General features: G+C 37.6%; 1 protein-coding gene across 3 annotated transcripts in view; it reads left to right on the plus strand.

Moving 5' to 3' along the window:
- Nucleotides 1-22,179, plus strand: part of INTS2 (integrator complex subunit 2) — a 42,889-nt gene that overhangs the window by 10,812 nt on the left and 9,898 nt on the right. For all 3 annotated transcript variants that reach the window (XM_024572952.4, XM_024572951.3, XM_024572954.3), the window contains exons 8-19: nucleotides 877-1,103; nucleotides 2,704-2,829; nucleotides 3,722-3,793; nucleotides 3,878-3,992; nucleotides 6,079-6,147; nucleotides 7,393-7,527; nucleotides 8,657-8,833; nucleotides 9,778-9,886; nucleotides 13,160-13,264; nucleotides 16,836-17,000; nucleotides 18,345-18,546; nucleotides 20,139-20,264. In XM_024572952.4, coding sequence (XP_024428720.1) covers nucleotides 877-1,103; nucleotides 2,704-2,829; nucleotides 3,722-3,793; nucleotides 3,878-3,992; nucleotides 6,079-6,147; nucleotides 7,393-7,527; nucleotides 8,657-8,833; nucleotides 9,778-9,886; nucleotides 13,160-13,264; nucleotides 16,836-17,000; nucleotides 18,345-18,546; nucleotides 20,139-20,264 — 1,628 coding nt within the window. The remainder of the gene's footprint in view (nucleotides 1-876; nucleotides 1,104-2,703; nucleotides 2,830-3,721; nucleotides 3,794-3,877; nucleotides 3,993-6,078; nucleotides 6,148-7,392; nucleotides 7,528-8,656; nucleotides 8,834-9,777; nucleotides 9,887-13,159; nucleotides 13,265-16,835; nucleotides 17,001-18,344; nucleotides 18,547-20,138; nucleotides 20,265-22,179) is intronic.

Here is a 22,179-nt window from a genome sequence, read left to right on the forward strand (position 1 = left end):
AAGCTAATTTTAAGCTTTGCTTTTAAAAATGAAGTTAACGTTTATTGCGTACCTTCTGTTATGTTGGGCGCTGCGCTCGCTAAGCACTTGGTATGCTCGTCTTCTGTGTAATGGTCCTTTGTGTACAATGAAGTTTCCTTATTTGAACTTAATGTTATTATTCAAGCAGGTTTATCATGTTTTACTTGGAACACTACAAATAATAACTAACGTTTGCCTAGTCCATTACAGTTTGATCTGCCTTTACACGTGTTATCTGTTTGTTTATCCATTCATCTATTTAATCGCTGTTGAGTGCTTGCTGCATGTCAGGTACTAGGATAGGTCCTGCCGAGAGATGACTAAGACATGACCCTTGCCTGAAAACTGTGGAGGTGATAGACTTATGAAAAATTCCTAACTTACAGCAGCCCTGGGAGATAAATATTATTAATCAAATATTCATTTCCTTGTCATTAGGAAATTGGGGTTCAGAGAGGTTAACTCATGTATCTAACAGTACTTAGTAGCAGAGCTGTTGTTTAAATCCAAGGTCTGTGTCTCCAAAACAGGATTACTCTCTACTATACCACATGACTCCATTAGTCGCTATGTATTTGAAAGTACCATTCCAATGATATTTTACAACTCAAATTGTTTAGAATTAATTTAGTATTTTCTGTACAACCAATCCAAATTAGGGTGAGTGGAGTATTCTTAAAATGAACCAGTGAATTTCGAGTTTTCTCTCTTTGGTTAAGATGAGATTCTGCGGTTATGACAGCCTCCTTAAAGGGGTCAGTTTCAAGTGTTTAGCTGGGGAGCTTGGTTTGAGCATCCTTTTGACTTACTGAGTGCTCCATGCTTTCTTCTTTTTGCGGCATGTATTTCTTACAGAGAAAAAGAGAGACCAGTAGCTCTGTCCTTTGGCAGATGAGAAGGCAGCTTCTCCTGGAGCTGATGGGCATTCTTCCCACAGTAAGAAGCGCCCGCGCTGTGGAGGAGGCTGATATGGAGACGGAGCCCAGCGTGTCTGTGTGCTCGGGGCTGAGAGAGGAGCATGTTGTGAAAGCCAGTGCACTCCTGCGTCTGTACTGTGCTTTGATGGGGATCGCTGGACTCAAGTATTCACTGATTTGATATTTTACCTTGTTGTCATTTTACCTTGTTTCTCATCCCAAGAGAGTGAGCCAAAGGCCTTTTATTCTGAGGATTTGGGTTTTCTGTCAGGCTTAGTGGCCTGGCCTGGGGCAAGAATGAAGACCTAAGGCAAAACATCCCTAGCTGGGATGTGTTTGTCTGTTTGGTCTGAACTGTAAATATAATTGTGTAAACATGGGACGGGCCAAAGCAGTGTAAGAAACGTGTGACTTCACCACAGCTTGACATGAGTATAATGAATGATGTGTGAGTGATTCTTTATCTCCTCTATGCGGCTAGTTGAGGTAAATCTCTCTGTCTCTTATTACAACTGAGGTCATAAACTGTTTAACATTGATACAATGTGATTACTACTAAGCACAAGGTTTATTATTTAGTCAGTGCACTATATCCTTTTCAATAACGTCCTCAACTGTTTTACACGGTCTACACCTTGCATGTCTTTGATGCATATGGTTTTCAATTATCACTGTTCAGTTATCACCATTCCCTCAACATCTAATCCACGGTGCATTAACCACGTCATTGTGTAAACCGCCAATTTGCCGAGAGCTCTTTAAGCCAGTATCACTGTGTAAATTTTTTTAAGTCTGTCTGCAATTGGCCACCACACATGTATTACTCAGTTGACGAATAGATAACAAGGTAGGTAGTTTTACTGTCTCCTTATCAGTGATCAACCCCTGTGGGCTGATAGTCAATAAAGATGAAAGCAAAGCAAAGAAATGAAAAGTGGTGCTGGTGGAAGTGGCCGCACCAACGTACCGGAAGGGACAGCTGACTGGTGAGAAGTCTGACACAGCTGTCACTTGAGAGTCCCTAGAGATGCAGCAGGATGAACTTAGTGAAGGACAGCTTGTCAACGTAAATGGGAATGTCACTGTGACAGAAAGGATGAAGAAGTCTCAGAGGAAGTGATGCGGGCCAAAATCTTCCCGTGAAGGGAACTCCCAGCCATTTCCTGACTGAAAGTACGAAAGATAAAATGTTGGAAGCTGATCCAAACTTAGACGAGGGTATGACCATTCGTTAAGGCTTAGAGAAGCCATTCACTCTGTATTGACAAGGGCTGTTCGAACTATTGATAGTTTTGGTTTTTTTTTTACAAAGAAAACACTTTAATTCCCAATGAGTCTAATATTTTCAATGATAAAGTGCTATATAAATATTAGTCGCACTATTATTTAATGCCCCCAACATTATAACTGACAAAGAGTTTTTAATGCTCTGACAAACACATTCAAAGGTCATGGTACTGTTGAACTATTCCCCGTGGTTATTAAGGTCGAGGGGCAGAGTTTGAGCTTGTGTGATGATCTTCATGCTGCCACACTGTGCTGCAAAAGGAGCTCAGCTCGTGGCTGTGTCTGAGGGAGAACTCTGGTCGTAAACTCAACAGTTGTGCTTTCGACAGCTCACGATGTTAAAGATTTCGTAAACAGTGAGATGTTATTACAAAGCTCAAAATTTGTATCTGAACAGTTAATCTATTAGCAAGTTCCTATTTCTTTTCCTTTCCTCAAGTAAAGAAAAGTAAAGCGTAGTAATGTATTCCTTGTTTAGACCCACTGAGGAAGAAGCTGAGCAGTTGCTGCAGTTGATGACAAGCCGTCCTCCTGCCACCCCGGCTGGGGTCCGCTTTGTCTCTCTTTCCTTTTGTATGCTGCTGGCCTTTTCTACCCTGGTCAGGTCGGTACTTTCTAAGTTGCTTGATTTTTATCAAGGTCTGCTTTTGTTCCTTTTTTTAATTGTTACAAATTGCAGTTGCGGTTGACATTCAACATTGTATTAGTTGCAGGTGTATAGCGTAGTGGTTACACATTTCCATAACTTACATTCCCCCTGATAAGTCTCGCAGCCACCTGACACCACGTGTAGTCACTACAGTATTGTTGACTGTGTTCCCTACGCTGTACTTTACACACTGCCATAACTATATTGTAACTGTCAGTTTGTACTTCTTAATCCCTCCACCCTTTTCACCCATCTGGCAACCATCAGTTTGTTCTCTGCGTCCATGAGTTTGCTTCTGTCTTGCTTGCTGATTTATTTTGTGTATTAGATCCCACATACAAGTGAAATCATATGGTAATTTGTCTTTCTCTGACCTATTTTACTTACCACAATACCTTCTAGATTCATCCATGTTGTCGCAGATGGTAAGACTCCATTCCTTTTTTAGGGCCAAGTACTATTCCATTGTATGTATGTACCATTTCTTTATCTGTTTGTGTTTTGACTGGAGCATTTAATGCATTTACATTAAAGGGCCTTTGCTTTTTCAAGGATGTGAGATGTTCACCTTCTCCAGCTTGCAAATGTAATAACTAAGACTTTTCAGAGATTTTTGACTATTTATGGCACATTGTTGAAGAAAAGCACAGGTCCTCATTCTTCATCTCTAGAACTACTGCGTATCTCAGTGGCAATGGCCAATTCAACATGCTGTTAATCTGAATCAATATTTCAAAATAGGGGGGGAGAAAATAATTTCTACCTAAAATAATTTCAGAATGCTTTCTTATTCTTATGCTAGTATGTCTAAGTTAATCCGGTGACAATGCTGGTATGTTTTATACAGTACGCCTGAACAGGAACAGCTAATGGTAGTGTGGCTAAGTTGGATGATAAAAGAAGAAGCTTATTTTGAGAGGTAAGGTGACTTCGTTGGTTTCGGTTAGCTGAGTAAGTGTTTCTTATCCTCTGGAAATTCATGTTTTCTTCTCTCTTTCAACAGCACTTCAGGTGTCTCTGCTTCTTTCGGGGAGATGTTACTGCTGGTCGCTATGTACTTTCACAGCAACCAGCTTAGTGCAATCATTGACTTGGTCTGTTCCACTTTGGGGATGAAGGTGAATTCTCTTTTATTTCCTTTCTAAAGAAATTGTCTCTAAGCTGGGTATTTCCTTGTGGTGTAAAGGAAGTAGGTTTTTATTTTGAAGGAATTTTAGCTTAATAGTTTGAAATCAGGAACTCTTAGAAAAATTAAATTGTGAAAACATTTATTTACCAGAGTAATAGATGTTCAAGGTAGAAAGCTTGGAAAACACAGAAAAGAAGGGAAAAATAGAATTCCATTGTTCAGAGGTATCAAATATACTATTGTCAACATTCTGGTGTCCTTTCCTTAAATTGACATACATATTTTATAACTTTAAAGAACGTAGCAATTATATGATAAGCATTTCCTCATATCAAATATTCTAATACCATATCATATTCCAGTACCATATTATTAATTCTAATACCAAATATTCCTTTCTATAGTAGTCCATTATATGGGCCAGTCATGACTTTCTTAATGGATCCTTTCTTATTTGCCATGTCAATTTGCTAATTTTGGAAAAAATGCTTAGCTTAAAAAGCCTTATTTATGTAAATATATACATATATCTTCAGGTGCTCTTTGTATTACTTCCTGAGGATGAATTTCTAGGAGGTAGTTAGTGAGTACAAGAGTATGATGGTGTGAAGGTTAATGAGTGCTGCCACATTCTCTTCCAGAATGGTACCAGCAGTTTCACTGGTTTCATTAGTGCGTGAGAGGGACTCTTTTCCCCTACTCTCGCCATCACTGGCGTTACCAAAATTAGGGCGATGAGAAATGGTCTCACACATTTTATATTTCTTTGATTACTAGTGACACTTGATTTTTATTACTATTTTTTGAATAGTTTACAGTGATTTTTTGGTAACTTAAAAAATTTATGTGTTTTGGCTGTTAATTTTTTTTTAATATTTTATTTATTTATTTTTAGAGAGAGGAGAGGGAGAGAGAAAAAGAGGGAGAGAAACATCAGTTAATTAGCTCTCACACACCCCTAACTGGGGACCTGGCCCGCAGCTTAGGCAAGTGCCCCAACTGGGAATCGAACCAGTGACTTTTTGGTTCATAGGCTGACACTCAGTCCACTGAGCCACACCAGCTAGTGTGGTTTGTTTGTTTTGTGAAAAACTTACCAATGTCCAAATTTTTCTTCAGGTGTTCGTAAGATTTAATTTTTATTTCACTGATTCAAAGGGGCTTTTTATATATAAATGGCATGGCATTATGCCTTATATATCATATTTCATCAATTTCAAGACATATTCAGTATGAATACCGAATTGGGATGATTCACTTTACAGTTGTGTGATGTTAATGTAGTAATATTTCCCTTTTTTCTTGAAAAGCTACTATTAAATCAGGGATGTATTTATAATCCTTAGTGTCTTCAAAACTGGAAAAGTACATCATGTTGCAATTGATTTTTTCCCAGTTGTTTTGCCATGTGGAAATTATTATTTTTTGTGTGTGTAGTATATTATTTCTTTTGTGGTTCTTACTTTGCTGTTATGCTTAGAAATGTTCTTCTTTCCTCGGGTTTGTAGAAATGGTCACCTATATACTTCTAGTGTTTTGTGGCTTCAAGTTTTACATTTAAATCTTTAATACATTTGAATTTATTTTGGCAATGGTGTCATGTGCAAATATAGAGCAGGTCCCATAATTCATATTGTTCAGTGTCATTTTGTTATACAATGAAGAGAAGCTGTAGGAACTTAACTCTTGTTACTATTAATTAGCCCCTGGTACAACCTACTCTTGCCCACCTCTCTGTGTCATTTCTCTTAAAATTGCAGACCCTACCAACAATGTTAAGTGAGGACTTCCTATATAGGTCCTCCAGAAAGGTAGTTGTCCCACGTCCCTATTGAGTAATCCACTTCTTCCCACTGACTGGAAGTGTCAGCAATAGTACTTACTAAGTACTTTTACATGGTGGTTCATTTTCCGAGGAAAAACTCACTTTAATGTTGGGTCTGAGAAGCCACTTCTGAAGTAGAGTATTTGAATATTAATGTTGTATATCACAGTCACTTTAGGTAATAATATATGAGAGAGAATTGTGCTTCACACATTTTTATGTGCTGTTGGAATTGTTTTGGTTGTTGTAGATTGTGATTAAGCCAAGCTCCTTGAGCAGGATGAAGACTGTCTTCACACAGGAAATCTTTACTGAACAGGTACTTGTTTTAACTTTATTCTTAGGTACTTCTTTAACTTCCTTTTATGACATTCTGTGGGGGAAACTTGTATATCCCAGCTTAAGAGAATAATAAGGTAGTTTTCTATTCATTTTTAGTTTCCAGTGATGATTTATTTAATCTGCAACATCTGTAAAGAACAATCCCATTTAAAATTTATTTTTAAAGCTACTTAATACATATCAAACATGTTTTAAATTTACGTATTTTGGAAACTTGAGTAGATATGAGGATAGTCTTAGGTCTTGTGATGGTAGGGATCTCACATGGGGAAATCATTTGGATTCGTCAGAAGAAAAATAAAAGAGACCTATTTAAACCTTTAGGCTGTAAGATTCATTTCTATCTAGATTATAAACTAGAGTCTAAATTCCTTATTCTTGTATTTACATGTTCTTATTTGGCCTCAGCACTTTTTTCCCCTGGTTATTTCCAAGGATATTTTATTTTTTCAGTGAAGGAGACTGGTGTAAAATTTAACATTAATTCCCAGATCCATTTTTCCAGTTAAGTCTTAGAATACAAAAATACATGTCTTAAAAAATGAAATATTTGAAAATACTCACGGATTCATAATCATTACTTCCTTTAGGGTAACTTCTCATTTCCATACCAAAGTCTCCCTCCTCTCCTCAACGCCCCTACACCACCACGCACCAGTCACACGCCGCACGTAGGGGAATTTCATGGTGTTGAATTTGAACTAACTGGGAGACAACTCGGGGAGGGCCTTTGAAAGACAGAGGTCTGTGCACGACACGAGGAGAATAACAATAACAATTCCAGTTTATATTTATGTTTTTCTTTATAATTCACATATGTTTTTTAGAAAAACTTTTCCACCTCACAAAATCCTTTTGAGGCAAGTAAGTATTGTCCCATTTTGTAGATATGAAACTAGCATGAGAAGATACAATGACTTAGCAAAGTAATGTCATTGACACAGATTATGATTCCGATTTTATACATATTTTTAACTTTACCACCATCAACATATCTGTGTTTAAAAACAAGCAAAAAAATTAGAGAATTTTACAAATCCCTAAGCGTATGTTACCTCATCACTCAAAAATAATTCAGGCATGTAATGATTGGTTTCCGTTGTTTGTTCCTAGGGCCCGCACTTGTGTGCAGTATGGACGCTCTACCTGCTAACCCTCCCTGTCTCGGGGTAGTTTTGCTTTCGGTTCTGTCATGTGTAGTGATACTGTGTTTCCCTCTTAGGTTGTCACAGCTCATGCAGTTCGGGTCCCTGTCACCAGCAACCTGAGTGCCAACATTACTGGATTTTTGCCTATTCATTGTATTTATCAGCTTCTCAGGAGCCGTTCTTTTACCAAGCACAAAGTCTCAATAAAAGTATGACCTTACATTTGTATTTCAAGCTACAACCTAAGTTACTGTTTTTTTCCCCAGTTCTAGTTCAGTTTGTTGGCCTTTGCTGTAGGTTTTGTGTGTGAAATGTGGCTAGTTACTAGTCAGTTATGGTAATTAGGAACTTAATTGTAGGTTTTTAAAATAACATAACTTAGTTATTTAACAAATGTATAGTATTACTAATGCATTTATATTCTCAATAATAGTATATGACTATTTCATTAAGCCTTAGTAAGAAATTGCCATTTTCTATAGTTAGGTTTTATTTACAAAACTGAGAAAGTTGCTGGTCATCCATAGCCAGTGTTTGTGCCTCAGCCACAGCCTAACACCTAACTTATACATACTGCGATATGGATTCAATTTGGTACAGTTGGCTTTATCAAACGGTTCAAAGATCCTCCAAAGAAAAGGTTGAATCCCAGGAGGTAAAGAAATCTGTTTGAGCCTTTTCTAGAGGCTCTTTTATTTATAAAGAACAATGAACAATATATGCATTGATATATCACTTTTAATTATCCTTCTTTTTATGATTTATTGAAGCTATTTTGTAGCTACGTGATGTCTTCTACTTATATTTTTAGCAAGTGAAATAGAAAAGAATCAAGAGTCTAAATGCGCCCCCAGCACTCCCGCATGTCCTCAGTCTGTGTAGGTAGTTAAGAGCTAGTCTCCCTGAAGAGGCTCTCAAAGCCCCTTTCTTAATCTGTCTGAGGGTCTGCTGTGAAGAACGGTTCTTCCTAAATTTCTCTCTGCTGTGGGGCCCTCCAAAACAACACTTGTGCTCTATGTACAGCTAGAACAGGGACTTAACATTCTTCCCACTATGTAAAAACTACTAGATTAAAAACACAAAGTTCAAATTCAACACCCAAACTCACCATTTTAGATTCATCTTCCAATGGACAATATTCTCAATTAGGATATAAAAGTAATTAATATTTTTAAATCAAAGACAATGTGAAATCGGAGAATATATTTCTAACTGTTAAAAGTTAATAGTGAGTTTCACTGATTGATAAATCATATAAAATTGTATGTGCTTCTAAAATTTCACTTGCTTGTTTTATTGCTGTAATTGATTTAGTGCCTGTCACCTCCTTTTTTTTAGGACTGGATTTATAGACAGCTCTGTGAAACCTCCACTCCGCTCCACCCTCAGCTACTGCCCCTGATTGATGTGTACATAAATTCCGTGCTCACTCCCGCGTCCAAATCCAATCCAGAAGCCACGAACCAGCCAGTCACGGAACAGGAGATACTCAACATTTTCCAAGGAGTCACTGGGGTAAAAATACCGATTTATTTTAACAGTTTTCTTGTAGTTTATTCTTTTGACTTACTCTATTTTTTTTACTGACTATTTGAGGTTCTGATTTAAAAATGGGATTAAATTTGTTTAGATTCCTTGTAAAAATTTAAAGAATGATTTTAGTTCCAAGTAATTTGTCGAAGAGGCATTTTTTTTGAGGAATTCTTTTAAAAGCTTCCCTTTAAAGTCTGAGGAGTACCCTAGAGACCATGTTTATCAAAGGGCTGTGTGGCATTCACACACATTCAACGTAGGTGTGTTTACATAGGTGAGTCTAAGATATACCTAGATTCCTTAATGGAGGATTTGAAGACTTTTTTTTTTTTCCCCATTTTTAAAAAATTTTAAGATTTAGATTTTATTTATTTATTTTTAGAGAGAGGGGAAGGGAGGGAGAGAAACATCCATGTGTGAGACAAACATTGATCAGTTGGCTCTCACACGCACCTAACCGGGGGCCTGGTCCTCAACCCAGGCATGTGCCCTGACTGGGAATCAAACAGGTGGCCTTTCAGTTCTCGGGCCAGCACCCAATCCAATGAGCCACACCTGCTGGGGGCTCTCCGTTTTTGTAGAAGGAGAAATAGTCACATGTTTTACAAATATATGTTAATGTGTAACTTCAGATAATACTTGAAAAGCCTGTAAAGCCTTTTTCCAAGGCAGCCTGATGGGATTTCTGTTGAGTAGCAGTTGAAGTCTTTTTTTTCCTGTTTTCGAGACTGTTAAAGCATGTTGCTTTTCATTTCCCACACCATCTAAAATTTAATTTAGACTTCAAGTTGTCTCTTTGAGGAATGAAAACAGCAACATTTCTCCCATTTTACCTGAGCTTGGGAATAGTCTATTTTGAATATTTTGCTATCAAAAAAGCACCCATGAAACTTAACATTATTCTAAAGCATTTCTGTTACTTCCAGAGTGACACCATCCGCCTTAACCAGCGCTTTAGTATCACAGCACAGCTTTTGGTGCTTTACTATGTTCTGTCTTACGAGGAAGCTCTGCTGGCAAACACGAAGACTTTAGGTAAGTTGTGCGTGGGGGAGTGTGTCTAGTGGTAGTTCATGTTACTTGTTTATGTTTTGTTACTTTCTGAGCTGTTACATGAAAAAGTTGGGTCAAGTATGCTAACAGCTTTCAGCGCCATTCTATATAGTCCTTGCAGCGCAGACGCTGTGTGCTTTGATGCGTGAATGCATCTACGTGGGGGCCCCTGACCCCCCCCCATAAGGCTCAGTCCTCCTTACAGCAGGCTGACTTAGCAGAGAACTGAATTGCCAGTATTTTTTTTATATTTTTAGTTTCCTTTTTTTTTTTAAGATTTCCTTTATTTATTTATTTTTAGAGAGAGGGGAAGGGAGGGAGAAAGAGGGAGAGAAACATCAGTGTGTGGTTGCCCCTCTTGTGCCCCCTGCTGGGGATCTATCCTGCAATCCAGGCATGTGCCCTGACTGGGAGTGGAACCAGCGACCCTTTGCTTCGCAGTCCAGTGCTCAGTCCGCTGATCCACACCAGCCTGGGCGAATTGCTGGTATTTTAACAACTTTAGTGACCTTATTAACTAAATATAAATTAAGAGGTTTCTTGGTCTCATATCTTTCTTCTATTAGTGTGAAGAATAACAATCTAATCAAAAGCATTAGAAAAAACAACAGAAGAATTTCCTTTTGCCATTAAAATGATCACTGAACAGGGTTTTCACACTCAGCTACTTCATGTAATATCAAAAGGTCAGATTTAGAGTGGAAGATATCAGTATAAAGTAGTGTGTTTTCCTGTATTTGAAAAAGAAAACTGACCTGTGTTTTAGTCTTTCTAAATGTACGTAGTTCCGTACGTGAACCAAAGAGGGTCATTGAACTATAAGCATTGAGTATATAATGCAGGGAAGTTGCATTCTTGTACGGGTGGCTATTTTGGCACGGCTGAGTGATTTACTTTTTGCGAGCTATAAATGAAGGTTACTTTTCAGTGTTTGGCACATCAGTTTCATTGATTTATCTGAAGTATTGTGTTTTAAATAGACTGAATTTCCTGACTATAATTGTTAAGGTTATACAGTTGATATCCCATAACTGTAATTATAGTCTTTGTCATATTAGGGGCAAGGTGGGCTAATAATAAACATTAGATAATAGCCTCTCACTTTTACCCACATAAACGAAATCTGTTAAGGAATATGACGCTTGTGGTTTAATAACTAGATAGTAGAGGAATGAGTTACTTACAAGGAGGTGTTCTGGGGGAGAACTCAGACCATTAATACTGTAGCAGGGGACCAAGATACTCCCTTAGTTTTTATTTAACCTAATCTCTAGCAAAAAACTTTTTTTAACACAGAAAAATACAGAAGTCTGTCTGGGTATTTCAGCTGGTTGGAGCATTGTGTTGATACACTAATGTTTCGGGTTCAATCTCTGGTCAGGGCACGTACAGGAAGCAACCAATGAATGCATAAATAAATGGAACAACAAATAGATGTTTCTCTCTCCCTCTCAAAAAAAAGAATTTTGTATTTGTACAGAGATGCTAAAGAGAAATAATTGCTTTAGGCAGGGCTTCATGGGCTGCTAGTTCTTTGATGGGATCATTAAAATATGATCAGAATTTTGTCTTCAATTTCATAGGTCTAGAAACTATATTTTAAAAATTTTATTCATTTGAGAGAGAGAGAGAGAGGAATGGCGATCTGTTGTTCCACTTATTTATGCTTTTGCTGGTTGATTCTTGTATGTGCCCTGGCGGGGAGTTGGACCCACAACCTTGGCGTATCGGGACAATGCTGTCACTAACCGAGGTACCCGGTCAGGGCTTAGAAACTTAAATATTGATACTTTACCCTAAGCTGATCTTGGGGACTCAAGATCTTAATAACACTAGTTAAAATTTGAGTGCTTGCTACATACCAGACACTACTTGACACTTTACACTTTTTAACTCATGCAAACTCTTAGAATTTTGAGACAGGAACCGTTGTTATCTTTACTGTATAGGTGAGAGCGCTGAGACTCACGGAAGTTAAGTAACTTCTCTACGTGGAAGTGTCGGAGCCAGGATTTCAGTGTCCCTGGAACCCCTGTTGTTTTCATGACCATCTGAAACATTCTTACTCAGTTCATAAAAGATTGGTGTGGAAAACTAGGATGTTAATTTATTAATTTACAAGGGGGGTTATATCTAATTAAGAGGTATATAGTCTGTATAGGCAATGATTCTCAACCTTTATTCTTCCACTTGCACTACTGTACTTAACTGTCTTCAACCAAAAAAAATTTGTTGAGCTTTATATTTTGTGGTTTGTATTTGAAAAATAATACATATATTGGATATGCTTTTTCTATGACCATCCTGGTTGAGCTGCTCATGTAGTCTGTGGTGTATAATAAGCAAAGTACCTTGGGAGGAGATGAGGGTGCCAGGCATGTAGAATATGGTGGAGCTGAGCGAGACCTTTCTGCGTGGGATCTGGGAATCCACTGAAGGTCTTTGAGGACACAACCAGAGACACGTGATATGGCCAAATCTATGTGTGAAGGATGAATTAAAGGGAAGTTGGAGTTAGGGAACTTGGGCCATAATAGATATTTAAAGAGATGGTGTGTAGACATTGAGTTAGTCCAGCAGAAAAAGAACAGAAATTAAGATGGACATGTTTTTTTTTTAAAAAAAAGGATGGAATTGTTAGCTCGCTGAAGGTAGCAGTTGTAAGAAAAGGAAGTCAAATTTATTTGCCCAACTTCCTTTAAAAAGCGGGGGAAGTGAGAGGGTGGAGGGATTGAGCAAAAAGGACAAAGGTCTCAGGACATGGAAAACAGTGTGGTGATTGTTGGGGAATGGGGGATATAAGGGAACTAAATGGTAATGGAAAAAATACAATAAAGATTTTTTTTTTAAAAAGCATCAATCACCACTACGATATAAGATTGGATTAAGGCTACTGGGTCATGAAGCTTTAAGCCACGTGGTCATGACTGTAGTTGGTTTTCCTAATTAGATTTTGGAGACTTCACTTACCAGGTTTTCTTTTTTTAGTGTAGGGCATTTCTGCAGATGATTTCTCTCACCCATTATGATTTTTCACCCACTAGTTTCAATTTCTGGGCATTTCCCAGATGTCGCCCTTAGGTACGTTCTTGTTCTTCTGTGTATCCACTGCTTTGGTAGTGGTTCTTCATCCTCTGTGAGCTCCATTCTCAGATGACGTGAATTGAAAGTAATTGGATACTGTGTTCCCATTTGGGTTGAAGGTTAAAATTTCTCCTGTTTCTGACACTTTCTTTTGCTTTTTATCTTTGACAGCTGCCATGCAAAGAAAGCCAAAATCATATTCGTCTTCTTTAATGGACCAGATTCCTATCAAATTCCTCATTCGACAAGCTCAAGGGCTGCAGCAGGAGTTGGGAGGTATTTGTTTTACTTCTAACACTCATTGTTAACAAATTTCTTCTGTTATAATGTTAATTTAATTTAAATAGGTTGCTCAGTGTTAAAAATTCAAAATATTCCAGGGTGAAATTCCTATTTACATCTCTCACTATCGTGCTTCCTGACCCCAACCTCCCAAATCTTAGTGGTGTTATTTTGGTGTCTAATTTCAGACCTTTTTTCCTCCAAGTTGATCCATATGAAATTGCAGGTATTCAATTATTCAAAAATGCAGTTTCATTTGGTTGAAGCTCATAGATACATACATGAATAAAAATTATTTTTTAAGTCATCAATGGTATCATACCCTATCTCTTCTGAGGTTTGCTTTTTTCTTTTGTAGTCTTGGAGACCTTTTCATATCAGCACATGTAGATCTACTTTATTGTTTTTACCTGCTTGAAATGTTTCAAAGCATGGAATTAATATGATATTTTTACTATAAAACTGTCCAATAGAATATGGTACTATTTTTTGAAATTTGTAGTTTTTCTTATTTCTGTTTATAATGTTTAAGTTTGGGGTTTTTTGTTTGCTTGTTTCTTTGAAGCTGTAATTTCCTCTTTTTTTTTTTATGGTTGGTTTCAAGGCAGAACTTGAACCTTCATTCACTTTTAGGCAGATGTCTGTGTTTATATCTTTGCTTAATTTATTTTCAAAGAAATGTTATATTTGGCAGCAGTTGGCAACTAACACATTTTCTTGACGAGATTATGAAATGTTGATTAATTTGCACTATTGTAAGCAGTCATTTCTGTGACTTTTTTGGAACAGTCTTAACTTTACATATACTTGTGCATTTAGACGTTTAAATTTTAAAATAATACCACTTTTGATTGTTAGTGTCTTTCAAACAGAAATATTAATTTTAAGCACTTTTTGTGAGAAAGGAAGCAGATGCTGTCCCCACTGAGCAGTGGTATTAGGAATTGATTAAAGTTGCATAATAAGGGGATGATTGGATCCAAAGTATTTTTATTACTACTAGTACTATTATTACTACTCTTTCAACACTGATGATGATGATGATGATGATGATACTAATAATATAGTAACAACAATATTTATTAGATATTTATGTGTGAAGCATAGTGGTGTGTCCTCTATCTAAATAGGAATTATTTACAGTATCATTTATTTTCTCGTTATTGATACTACTCAATAATAGTAATGAATAGACATACTATGCTATAAGCAAAAGATTAGAAACATGACTTTGATTTAATAAAAGGAAGCTTTCCCACTTCTTTTGAGCTTTTTTAACCCTTTTTTTAAAAAAATAGACTTTATTTTACTTTTTCCTTTTTAAACATTTTATTTTTAATTATTAGTTTAGGTGTATAACATAGTGACATTTATATACCTTAGAAAGTGGTCACCACAGTCATCTAGTAGCTATCTACCACTGTACATAGTTCATTTATTGACTCTGTTCCCTGTGCTGTACATTACAGCTTTGTGAATCATAATTGGAAATTTGTACTTCTTAATCCCCTTCCCCTTTTCTGCCCAGTCCCCTATCTGCATCCCTCTGGAAACCCTCAGTTTGTCCATAACGCTTCTTGAAGGAAGGCAAATGCACCCTCTTGTGGATAACATCAGTACTACTTCAGTTGTCCAACACAGAGGTCTGTCCAGAAAGTATCCAGCCACACACTATGAAAAATAGAGACATTTATTGAAGAAGATACAAGGCACAAGAAACACTGTACATAGGACAATGACACCTCAGTCCTTTTCAAAGTAGGCACCTTGGGACCTCACACAGTTCTCCCAGTTGCCATCAGCTGCCCCATCCTATTTTCTTGAATCTCATCAATGGTCTGAAATCTCTTCCCTTTCAAAGATGATTTTAGTTTTGGGAAAAGCCAGAAGTTGTAGGGTGCCAAATCTGGGCTATATGGGGGCTGAGTCACCTGGGTGATTTGATGTTTTGCCAAAAATCTGCACAAGACGTGATGCATGAGCAGGCGTGTTGTTGTGATGAAGCTGCCGATCACCGTTGCCCATAGCTGTGGCCATTTTCGTTGTATTGCTTCTCTCAACTGATGAAGAACACTGAGGTAGTATTTCTTATTAATTGTTTGGCCTGGAGCAACATACTTGTGATGGTCAACAACTTCCCAATCAAAAAACACAGTTAACATGGGCTCAATCTTGCTGTGATTTTGCCACGCTTCCTTTGGGCCTGGAGAACCAGGCAACTTCCACTGGGACAACAGGCCTGTGTTTCCAGATCATAGCCATAGACCCACAGTTCATCTCCAGTTATGACCTTGAGGAAATCTGGTTCATTGGTAGCGGTTTGAATCAAGTGATTAGCAACTGCAGCACGATGTTCCTCCTGCTGTGGTAGTAGAATCCTGGAATGAATTTTGCCACTATACATTTTAGGCCAAGATCCTGCATTGAAATCTCAGACACAGTAGTTTTTGGAATCCCCAGATCAGCTTCTAGTTCTCGCTGTCAGTCACTGATCTTTGTTGATTGCAGCCTGTACATGTTCAACATTCTCAGGTGTTCTGCTTTTTGCAGGCCTTCCAGAACATGAATCACTTTCAACAGATTCTTGACCATCTTTGAAGCATTTGTGACACACTTTTATTTGCACTGTACCCATCGCGTTGTCCCCAAAAGCCTTCTGAGTCATCCAAATAGTTTCTGCGGAAGGGTGTTCCAAGCTTAATGTAAAATTTGATGCAGATTTGTTGCTCTACTCACTCAGTCATTTGAATGTGATGGCCACACAGTACACAGGCTCACTCAACAGTGTCTACCGCCCCCACTGACTAGTACAGTGAAGTCGTCATTGTTCATGCACGTGTGTTCCAGTCCACTCTCCTTAGCTGTCAGATTACATGATGTGGTGCAAACTGTTCTCATTATTTTCACAATGGCTGGCTTTTTCCAGACAGACCTCGCACTTCGCTGTGTGACTTTGGGAACCTTAATGAATGTTTACAGCCTGTTCCCTTACAGTAGAATGGAGACAATATTGCTTACATTGTAGGCATGTTAGGGTGAAATGAGAAAATGTACATAAAGTGCTGAGACCTCTTAAGTATTCAGAAGTGGGTAACTTTAATTTTACCAATCTATAGCAATGATTCTCAACTGGGTTAGAGGAAAAAATATATTCTCCAATAGGAGCCTATCAGAATTTCTGAGTGAGGCCTTTTCAAACCATATGTGATCTCCCCCAAATGTATATACTTTGCTTTCCTCTCCCCTCAACTCTTGACCTACTGCTATATCAAACAGCTTTCCCTGGTGGGAGACTTTTATGTTGGGATAGGGAGGAAGAAAGCTTGAGAAATTTTGATAAAAGAAGAGTTTCCAATGTCCTGTGTCTCAGAGCACTTGGTTATCTTTACTTAAGCAGGTTTCCCTCGCTGAACTACTGAGCAGGAGTTCTCAAACTGTAGTATGCTTGCGCAACAAGCGCAGATTCCTTTGACTTGCCGAAAATGAATGGGAGGAGGGAGAGAGGAGAGAGAAGATTTTAGTGTTTAAGAATGAAGAATCCAGTTGACTTTCTATAATTTTCAAGGGTTGCATTCGGCTTTACTACGTCTCCTTGCAACTAATTACCCACATTTATGCATCGTGGATGATTGGATCTGTGAAGAAGAAATCACAGGGACTGATGCTCTGTTAAGGCGCATGCTCCTGACTAACAATGCTAAAAACCACTCTCCTGAACAACTCCAAGAAGGTATAGTAAATTGATAGCCCTTTTACCCCTGTAGTAGTACAAAGAAATGTTAAACTCATTAAAATCTTAAAATCATTGCAGAATTTTCCTGGGGATACAATAGTGTTTTGGTGAATATATTTTAAGTAATTCTCTTTGCATTTCAGTTTTAACCACTTTGTTCTGACATGCTTCAGTCTGTTTCCTTGCAGGTCCTAAGTTGTGTCACGAAATAGGTCATGTGGTTTTAGGAAGGTCCTATAAAATGGTGAGAAATAAGTGCCATGGAATAGAGCAAGTGAACTTGCTTTGAATGTTCGGTGTTCTAGCTCAGCACTATCAAATAGAAATATGACGTGAGCCGCACTTACAATTTTAAACTTTGTATTGCCACATTAAAAGGTTAAAAAGAGGCAAAAGTAATTTTAGTGATTATTTTATTTAATGCAATATAGCTAATATATTACCATTTCATCATGTAATCAATGTAGATAACTATTAAGGAGATATTTTATTGTTTTTCCCTCACTAAGTCTTGGCGGTCTGGTATGTGTTTTATATTTAGTGCACATCATATTTTGGACCAACTACATTTCAAGTGCTCAACAGCCAGCTGTGGTCCAACACCGTTTTTGAACAGCACAGTTCGAGATATTATTTATTAACAGCGATCTGCTGGGTGCTTACAACTTACAAAGGGGGCACCCAGAAGAAATTATTGAGAAATTTGGATCCTTCAAATGAATGCTTTACCAAAAACAGTACTAGGGTAGATTTTCATATTTTGTTTCAGTCAATTTTTAAAATCAGTCTGAATCACCAAGGAAATGACATTTATCTTTGAGTCACTAACATGAATTTAAACATGAGATTATTTTTTGTTCTTTATGAAATGATTACATGTAACATGAATTTTTCCTAACGCCTTTATTTTAAGGATAGCCAAAACTATGGCTAGGATTGAAAGTTTTACTTTTTGAAAGCAACATTGTTTTCTTGACTTGCCCGGCCTGTATTGTGATAGAGCAGTGATTTTCATTTCTACCCTGTGGGCCTCAACAATGTTTAAAACGTGCGGTACCTGACTGTTTAGTTGGGGGCACTGACCTCTTTGTCCTTAGATTGTCAAATTGAAAAAAATGACAACAGTCAACACAACAATAGCTGGGAATGAATCAAAATGATACCTATTTTTTGTCAGATCAGCAAAAACCATATTTTTTGGTGTGCTGTAGAATTTTAGTAATTAGTGTATGTATGCCACGAAATGAAAGAAGGTTGAAAATCGCTGTGATAGAGCAATAATACTTCTTATTGGGTAAACTGTATAGAATTTAGATTATGACTGCTAAGTTTTCCTTTTAGCATTTTCAGCTGTCCCAGTAAGTCACACACAAGTGATGCAGATTCTAGAACACTTGACTCTACTTTCTGCCAGTGAACTTATACCATATGCAGAAGTATTAACATCCAATATGAACCAGCTGTTGAACTCAGGGGTTCCGCGGAGAATTCTTCAAACGGTCAATAAACTGTGGATGGTTCTTAATACTGTGATGCCTAGAAGGTAATTTTAGTGTATTGTTCTGTGTAAATAGATAAATATATAGCAGTGATTACATACAATAACCTAAACTTAAATGTTAAAAAAGTTATTGACTATTTGACAGTATAAGTCCTTTCTGCAGACCATTAAAGAGTTGTAACTTTAATGAAGAGGATAAACGTTATCTTAAGAAACAGAGAGAAACCTTAAAGTGTGTCCAACGTGAGAAGGTTTTTTAAAAGTGAGCCTCATGAAGCCACTGTGGCTCCTTGTTGCCGAGATCAGCACTGCGATCACCACTGCAGTGGCTGCACATTCGCGGGATGTTAGCATTACCTAGAGAACTTCCCAAACTCCTGACTCCTGACCCCTGAGTTGGAACCCATGCCGATGAGTTAGCATGTCTGTGGGTGGAGACGAGCACTGGTATTTCTTTAATGATTCCCTGTGTGACATCATTGTGCGGTAAAGTTTAGAGAGCGTTGGATTAATTATTTGGTCTTTAGTCATGTGATGCTCTACTGGTCCACAGATTGTACCAGAGACACTTGGTTAGCTCTAAAAACAATACTGGGCTCACTTAACCTGAGAATTTGATTCACTAGGTCTGGGAATATTTATACTTTTTAAATTAAAAAACATTTGAATTATAAGTACCTAAGTTTTTAATATTAACTAGAAGTAAATTAACATAAAATTAATAAATGCACATAACTTGAGAAGTTAAATAGTATATAAGGCCCATCCACACCTTCCCATTTTAGAATATTATTCCCTAGAGACAACTACTTCCAGCTTTAACTTTTTTTTAATAAAGATTTTGTTTATTTATTTCTAGAGAGATGGGAAGGGAGGGAGAAAGAGAGAGAAGCATCGATGTGTGAGAGATGCATCTGGAGGCCTGGCCTGCAGCAGGCATGTGCCCCCATGGGGAATTGAACCTGTGACCCTCAGGTTCACAGTCTAATGCTCAATCCACTGAGCCAGGGCCAGCTTTTATCTTTTTATTCTGGCATTTATATTTCCCCATGTATGTCACAATAATACGCATATAATTACTATGATTTCCTAACTTTCCAACTTAGAAATTACCTTTTGACTTCCTACTATATAAGGTGAATATTTAACACTCTTACCTCCTTCCTCCCCTGTGAGTCCCTCTTCTACCAACACACACTTCTCCTTTCTCCATTTCTCCCAACACAGTTGTCTCAGAATTTTTGGTTAAAGCAGTATTCAGTGTGCATGTTATTATGACTCTTACATTCCTGTTTCATAAATGAAACAGATCAGAGAGGCTCAGTGAGTTATATAGAGTCATAGCAAGTATGTAATACTGAGAATTTAATTCAATTTTTTATTTTATATGCCGTGATTATTCCATTACAGTGTTGAAGATCTTTGAAACTACTTTGTGTTCAGTGTTTTATCTTCACTTATTTTAGAGACATAACAATAGGTTAGATTTCTCTAGTTTTTAAATTTTTGAAGTTCATTCACTACAGTTTTCTATTCTTTTTCCTGAATGTATCTTTAAGATAGAAAGGACTGGATGGCTGCAGGTTTCAATGATAATATAGCTGGTTTTGAACATGTGATTATTTTCTCATCAGGCTGTGGGTAATGACAGTTAATGCACTTCAGCCTTCAATAAAGTTTGTTCGACAGCAAAAGTATACTCAGAATGACCTGATGATAGACCCTCTCATTGTCCTCAGATGTGATCAGAGGGTACACAGGTATGTGTCATTTGAATTTCACTTTTTCTAGAGAGTTATGCTTCAGAGAGTCAAAGAAACTGAAGAAATTCAGTTTAAACTTATATCTAATGTTCTGGCAGGTAACTGGCAGTATAACCTGTGAGGGTTTTTTTAAGTTGTCTGTGTTCATGAACAATCTGTTCAGTTTAAAATAAAACCTAGCCTTAAAGAAACGTCCTTCTTGGTGTTGGCACCCCTCAATAATGGCTGTTCTTTCTCTCGGAGCAAGACCAGTACAGAATAATAGCATGTCTGCTGGCATTGCTGCAAAGGCTTTTAAAAAACTGGTTTATTGTGAACCATTATGTGCATTAAAACTGTGATCTTTCTGTCACCCTCAGCTGTGATGTTAGCTTCACCGATTCCACATTTGTCTATAATATCTTGCCAATTGCTGAACCTAATTGCTTTGAAGTGGCTTCACCTCAGGGGCAGAATTAATTAATTCACATTATTAATATTTGAATTTCTAGTTGCTCTACTAAATAATATCAAATATAGGTAAGTTGAGGGGCCTGCCTTTAAAGTGATTACCACCTGTGTGGGGAAGTAAGACAAATAAATGAAAAGGTAAAAAAATATGGTCATATTTAGAGGAATGGTGTAGTAAATGAATGCTATTAAAAGTACAGGAAAGAGGTAAGGAAGCGGGACCTGAGTAGTATTTTAAAGGATAAAAATAGCATTTAGATGACTACATACTATAATGATGGTGGTTAGGGGGTCAAGGAAGGTATTGTGGGCAAAAGAATAGTGTAAGCAAAAGTGTAGACGTAAGAATGAAAATGACTTCTGTGGAGGGGTAAGTTTTCGGGAACAGATTTCAGAAGTGGAATGTTAGATTAGGGTCACACTATGGAGGGCCTTGACTAGTATGCTGAAGAGATCTTTTAGTTGGTAACTTAAGAAGGGAAGCTTTGCACCGTATGGTGTAGAGGGGAAAGAACTGGAGTAAAGAAGACTAATTAGGATATAACCTGTGAATAGACTCATCCGCCCTCCTACCTAGGGAGGATATTCTGGAAGTGACAAAACGTGCAAAATCAGCCAAATATGACTGGGCGAGATCAAGGATTCATAGGAAATAGGAATCAGAAGACTAAATAGTATAAATGACATTAAGTATGTAATAAAAGAAAAATAATAGTAAATAACACTTCTAAAACAATCTAGCAGTGTTAAAAATCCACTTAAGTAGGTAACTTTTCACCTGAATTGCCTCCAGTTGTTCAGAAGTTGTCAAATTATCTAATCATATGTATGTAACATTTTTGTAGCCTGGATTTTTAGAAAAATATTATTTATTTATTTATTTAAGACAGAGAAGGGAGGAAAAGAGGGAGAGAAACATCAATGTGTGGTTGCCTCTCACTTGCCCCCTACTGGGGACCTGGCCACCCAACGCATGTGCCCTGACTGGGAATTGAACCTGTGACCCTTTGGTTCGCAGGCCCACGCTCAATCCACTGAGCCACACCAGCCAGGGCATGTAGCCTGGATTTTTTAAAACAATTTGTGAACCTTTTCTTATGTTAATAGATATTGTTACATGAATTGGCTACATGGTATTCCACATAGATATACTATGCTTAGCCCAATCTTGTTTTGTTTATTTCTTTTGTTTTTTTTTTAAAGATTTTATTTATTTATTTATTTCCAGAGAGAGGGGAAGGGAAGGAGAAAGAGAGGGACAGAAACATCAATGTGTGGTTGCCTCTTGTGCACCCCCAACTGGGGTCCTGGCCTGCAACCCAGGCATGTGCCCTGACTGGGAATCGAACCAGCAACCCTTGGGTTCAGGGGCCAGCACTGAATCCACTGAGCCACACCAGCCAGGGCGATTTTCTATATTTTGTTTGTGCTGTGGTGACTGTTCCATGTACTGTTTCCTTTG

Source organism: Desmodus rotundus, chromosome 9, assembly GCF_022682495.2.
Source record: "Desmodus rotundus isolate HL8 chromosome 9, HLdesRot8A.1, whole genome shotgun sequence".
NCBI classification, from domain to species: Eukaryota; Metazoa; Chordata; class Mammalia; order Chiroptera; family Phyllostomidae; genus Desmodus; species Desmodus rotundus.